The 5,457-nt window shown below is 33.6% G+C and overlaps 1 protein-coding gene across 1 annotated transcript; it reads left to right on the top strand.

Annotated features, from left to right (window-relative positions):
* Positions 1 to 1,075: 1,075 nt before the first annotated feature.
* LOC100775591 (vesicle transport protein GOT1) lies at positions 1,076 to 4,649 on the top strand. Its single transcript, XM_006603007.4, has 7 exons — positions 1,076 to 1,208; positions 1,348 to 1,391; positions 1,499 to 1,590; positions 1,676 to 1,756; positions 2,389 to 2,486; positions 2,568 to 2,641; positions 4,167 to 4,649. The coding sequence occupies exons 2-7, from the start codon at positions 1,364 to 1,366 to the stop codon at positions 4,172 to 4,174; spliced, it is 381 nt and encodes a 126-aa protein (XP_006603070.1). The 5' UTR covers positions 1,076 to 1,208; positions 1,348 to 1,363; the 3' UTR covers positions 4,175 to 4,649.
* Positions 4,650 to 5,457: the final 808 nt, after the last annotated feature.

Genomic DNA, 5,457 nt, shown 5'->3' with positions numbered 1-5,457 from the left:
ACTGCAAGAATGTTGTGCTTCCATGATAAAAAAAATTAAATTTCCATTATCCAATTCTTAGATATTTGAAAAAGTTTGAAAAGTGAAGGTTGGTAGAACTTAGTGGCCATGAATTAGATAGCTCTAATACCATGCAAGGTATCAGGCCAAAATCGAAGGAAGGAAAGGAAAAATATAACAGAAAATAAAAAAAGAGAGAGAGTTTATTGTGTAAAGTTGCTTAGTTTGTCAAACCAGACCCTACGAGTTTGCTTTAGGTCCTGTTTGAATAAGTCTCTTTATTAACATTTATAAAAAAAATTAATAAAATAAAATAAGTTTCTTTTGTAAGTTAAAAATAAGTTATGCATATAAACTTCTTAAATCTACCAAATTACTACCATTTAAAAAAGCATTAAGTTCAAATTTCATTAGAAGAGTACAATGCAAGCAAGTACTGTAGGAATGGTGCTTGACTTAACAATTGGGCTGAACGTTTGCCTAAAGATCTTGTTGCTGGAGCTGAAGGTTTCCATTTCATCCATTACCCCACCAAGATTTGATGATATAATTTGATTCTTCTTTCAAGAACCTAGCACTGCACTTTGTGAGGAAAAAAGTTGCTCAATCAATTGTTGCTGTCCAATACATTCCTGCAGTTGCACGCAAACATCCTCACTTAATTCTGTTATGGTATCTACTAACAGTAATACTCTCAGAATTATCCACTATTTCTGTATACATGTGATTGAATCTAATCTCTCAAAATGAATGAATCATTTTGCATCTTTTTACACATAAACTATCTTTGTTTTCTCTGCAATATTTTCCTTTCTTCCTTAAGCTCTGATGCTCTGGTTTGATATCTAACAAAGACATTAAGAAATTATAAATAATTGGAACACAAACAAAATGTTAATATCATTTTCTTAATCTGTGTTAAATTATTATGTGCCTTTTTTTACCACTAAAAATTTGTTTATTCTACATTAAGAATTAATTCCTAATATCGTAGACATGTGTCTTAATTATTTATTATGCGTCCAATTTTCCACCTCCCAAAAATGGTATTTGTTTGTTTGGGCTTGAACCCATGAGGCCTGTGATAACAAGTAGATGGCCCAGTGACTGTCTCAACCTTAGTTTTTAAAAAAGCAGAAGCAGAAGCAGCATCAGCATCGAGTATCCTCTTCCTTCTCCTTCTTCCGCATCAACTCGTCTTATTAGAGGTGAATTTTTCAAAACTTGTAGTTATTACTCATTTTTTTGGTTTGTAATTTTAAAGTTAGTCACAGGAATTAGGGTAAGGGGCAGTGTATCTTAACTCATGATCTGATCACTCTCCATTTTTTGTCAATTATTGTGCAGTTTTTACTAATCAATTATGGCTTACGAGATAACCGAGATAAAGAGTAAGTAAGAAGCATTGCAATGCCACTGCATTCTCTTTTTTGTTTATTCTAATTTAAGTGTTTGAACATCATTGACACTGTGTGTGTGCATGTTTGACCTTGGATAGAGATTGGTATAGGCCTAATTGGTTTCGGCTTATTTTTCACATTTCTTGGCATAATTCTTTTCTTTGACCGTGGTTTGCTTGCTCTGGGAAATGTGAGCCTTAATTTTCTTCAATCTAATTTATCTTTCGTCGAATTGAGGTTGCTATAAAGAACCCTAATTTCGGTTTTGGTATCAGATTTTTTCCTTGGCAGGGGTTGGCATTTTGCTTGGTTGGCGTTCCACGTGGGCACTTTTCACTAATAGAGCCAACTTTAAGGCACTCTTCTCTCCTTCCCTCTTCATTACAAAATTGTCTGCATTAAAATCATAGAGCTTGAATTGAATGCAGATTGTGGATCTGTTAAACTAGTTAGATTGCTTTGCCTGTCATGTAGCAGATGATAGTTTTGTAAAGTGATGGTAACGAATATATACATGACAAGAAGCGTCTTCAGATACAACTTAAAATATCTGTCATCAAATTCTAAATTATGTTCAGAATAATCAGAGCTTTCCTTCCAGCACTCCAACAAAATGCATGTGCTAGTTGTGATATATGGAGTATCTCAAATTTATTTTTGACATACATAACCCATAAAATTTCCAAGTTTCCTGATGCCTCAGTAATCTGTCTTACTCCAAGTACTAACCTTGATGAATTAAAGATTTATTTGCTTTGGATTTCCAGCATCTCTTTCTGTAATGAAACATTAAGCCCCGCAAATGTTCTATTTGAATGGATGCCTGTGTGTTTTATCTTTCGTCCTTTGTTCTTCTACTACTACATCATGTCTTAACGTTAGTTGTGAGTGTCTTTATCCACCTTGATATAGAATTTCAAAATACTTTATGAATCAATAATGAAACATTCTATATGGAGACAACTAGCTTGCATTGCCATTTTTGCAGGGTTCTGCATCATTTCTTCTAGGTCTCTTTTTCATCTTTGTGAGGTGGCCAATTGTTGGTATAATACTTGAAATATACGGTTGTGTTTTTCTCTTCAGGTTAGTTGATCACATCCTTCTTGAACTCTATGAGACTACAAAACTTATTCTACACTTTATTATTGATGCTTTTGGTTGCAGTGGATTTTGGTCATCTATCAAAGTGTTCCTCTACCATATCCCTGTTGTTGGATGGATTATACAGTTTATCTCTCGTAAGTTTTCTTGTGAAAATTCGTTCTCAAGACTTCATGGAAGCATTAATATATTTGTATGAAAATTGCTTATGTAAAATGTAAATTCTATTAAATATAGATATTATAGTTTTATGATGGCTTTTAACTACTATTTCAAATAATGATTGGTGGTTCTATAAATGTGCCTATATCAGTTGATTCAGTTCACAATCCATTTATTTTGACTTAATTCAATTCAGAGAGAAATTTAGTGTATGTGTAGAGAAAGAGAGTGGAGAGGGGTAGTCAGAAGTTTCAGGTCTATGGGCAGTAAGGAAGCAGGGCCCTTATAAAGCCTGCATATATCTATCTTTCTCCTTTCAGAACCCTCAACCTCCTTCCTTTTTCTCTTTGCAACACCCACTCTCACTTTTTGTTGAATATGTAAGATGTATTTGAAATGTGAATGTCTTTTAATTTTGTTTGTTTCCTTGACTTTTATTAGTTATTTTCTTGCATGTTTTGCTTAAAACCTTTTGTACCTGTCTTAGGGTACAATGATAATTTTCCCTTGTGTGTCTCAGTCCTCCTTGTCAATCTCCATCAATTTCCGCCATCTTCTGTTTTAAGTCCAAAGGGGTGTGGTACCTACAAAGGCACTCCGACACCCAAGTTAGATATCCACCCAATATAGTAAATAGGAGTAATACATGAAAATGAAAGTGTGCTACCTTGAGAGTCTAACCTTTTATATACACATTCTAATGGGTCATACTGTCCATTGGCCTTACTTTTGTCTTAATATGATGCTAATCCAAGATTACCTGGTGATGATGTCTTAATAATGTTTTGATTAAGATAAACTTAATTCTCCATCCTTGACTAGGTCTGTAGAGTCTTTGAGGGACCAACACCTGTTCAGCTCAATGATAAGCTAAGATTCCCTAGGGTATGACCTAGGGGTTCTAGGCCATATGGGTATACCTATGACTTTTTATAGTTAATCATGAATATGTCAAGAATTTGGATTTTTTTTCCTGATTTTTGAGTATATATATGTATTCAGTATAAATGATATAATCTGCATATATAATTTTGGAGTAGTGGCCATCTTGCAATACATTATACTGCTAGTGTTTTTGGGGATTGACCACTATGTGCTGCTATCCAAGATCGATGACTATTCAGTAGCAGGAGTGATTCTGGTGTTATTAAGGTTTTCAACCAGTCTCATGTTAGCTACCCACAAGGGATGACTCATGTGATAAGCAAGATTATGATGAGGGCCTGCCCTAGTATTTCATAAAAACAAATATCAATTGTCAGTAATACGAAAAACAATGTTCCTTGGCCTCTTGTTCACACATTCTGGCTTATAATGGCCAATTTTAGTCAATATAAAAGGCAATTGCATATTTGCATTAAATCAAATTGAAACAATTGATATTCTTGCTCTGAGATTTTCAAACTAATTATTATTCTGTGTATATGACATGAATAATTTAGCTACAATCATTTATGGTGATTTGGACAGTGCTTAATATTTGTTTCTACTATTTTTCAGCTCCTTGATTGTCACAGAAGGGATTTAACGGATAGCCTCTTAGTATATGGCTAATCATGGGTTTCGATTGTCTTGGTAATTTTTCCAATGACTTGTGTATGAATGCAATGTCTTGGCTAGTTTTTCCAAGAGTTTGCATCAGGCAAATTAGCTTCCTTTAGTGAGAAGTATCGCAGCATGCAATTTATGTAAAAGAGTTGGTACTTGGTAGGCTAATTTTGTTGTTTCAAGGCTCATATATACAAGCTGGTTATGCTGTTCAGGCTCGCTACTGATGTCAGACTGAACATATGTTTACTTTTGGCTTTATGCGCCTTGTCATTGTCAAGACCTCGCCAAAGGATGTTGAAATTCTTTTTGTATATTTTTGGTTTATGAAAGATTCACGGGTTATTAGTGTTAGTGTTGGAATTAAACCTTACACTGTCAAAAACATCTAGAGAAATGACTTGGGTTTTCATGAATGGAGCCTTTCTATTATAATCATTGATCCATAGAAAGATTTAAAAAATGCGAATCACCTTTTTCAACATTGATTCTGACCCTAGAGGCTTAGACCCAACCACGCTATTTAACATGGTATTAGTATGATACTAAAATGAATTTGGCATTTCACATGACGTGAAATTAGATTTATACTTCTAACAATTAGCAAAATTTGGCATTTTTAAAACTTCATAATCGTTGATGAATGCTAATGGGGAACTAGAAAGAATGGCATGATAATTTATTAGGAGATATTAAGGTATGTAACAACAAGGTTTTATCTGTATTATACCATATTATTTAACACAATTGAAATTGGAGTTTAAGAAATATTATTAAGTCTAAGATCTTCTTTGATCGAACCCCTGGTTTTGATATCCAACACACTTTTTAAGTTTATTGCACAATCAGTTATACGCAACGTCCCCACTAATGTTCAAAACATCATACGGATGGTCACTTGTCAGCTTCGCATCATGTACCTATTTTTGGAGACATAACATAGTTGTTGTCGCAAATTTAATTCTGGGTCAACATTGGCATTTCCCGTTTCACGTGTATTTAAATTTTACTTAAAAGAACTTGAAAAATAAAGAATATATAGACAAAAATATGTAAGCTTGCACCTTCCTATATTACTATATTTTGTATATTGACAAGGGAATCTACTTTTCGAGTAATGCTTTGCTGCCTTACAAGATAAAGTTGCTTTCAACGCTAAAGGACATGAAATAGTTGGAGAAAAAAAAAATAGGGTTTAGGGCTTTTGATTTCATATTAGCGAAAAAATACACAAGGTTATTAA

This window comes from Glycine max, chromosome 18, assembly GCF_000004515.6.
Source record: "Glycine max cultivar Williams 82 chromosome 18, Glycine_max_v4.0, whole genome shotgun sequence".
NCBI classification, from domain to species: domain Eukaryota; kingdom Viridiplantae; phylum Streptophyta; class Magnoliopsida; order Fabales; family Fabaceae; genus Glycine; species Glycine max.
The sequence above is the reverse complement of the archived record's forward strand: the minus strand, read 5'-3'. Positions and strand labels throughout refer to the sequence as shown.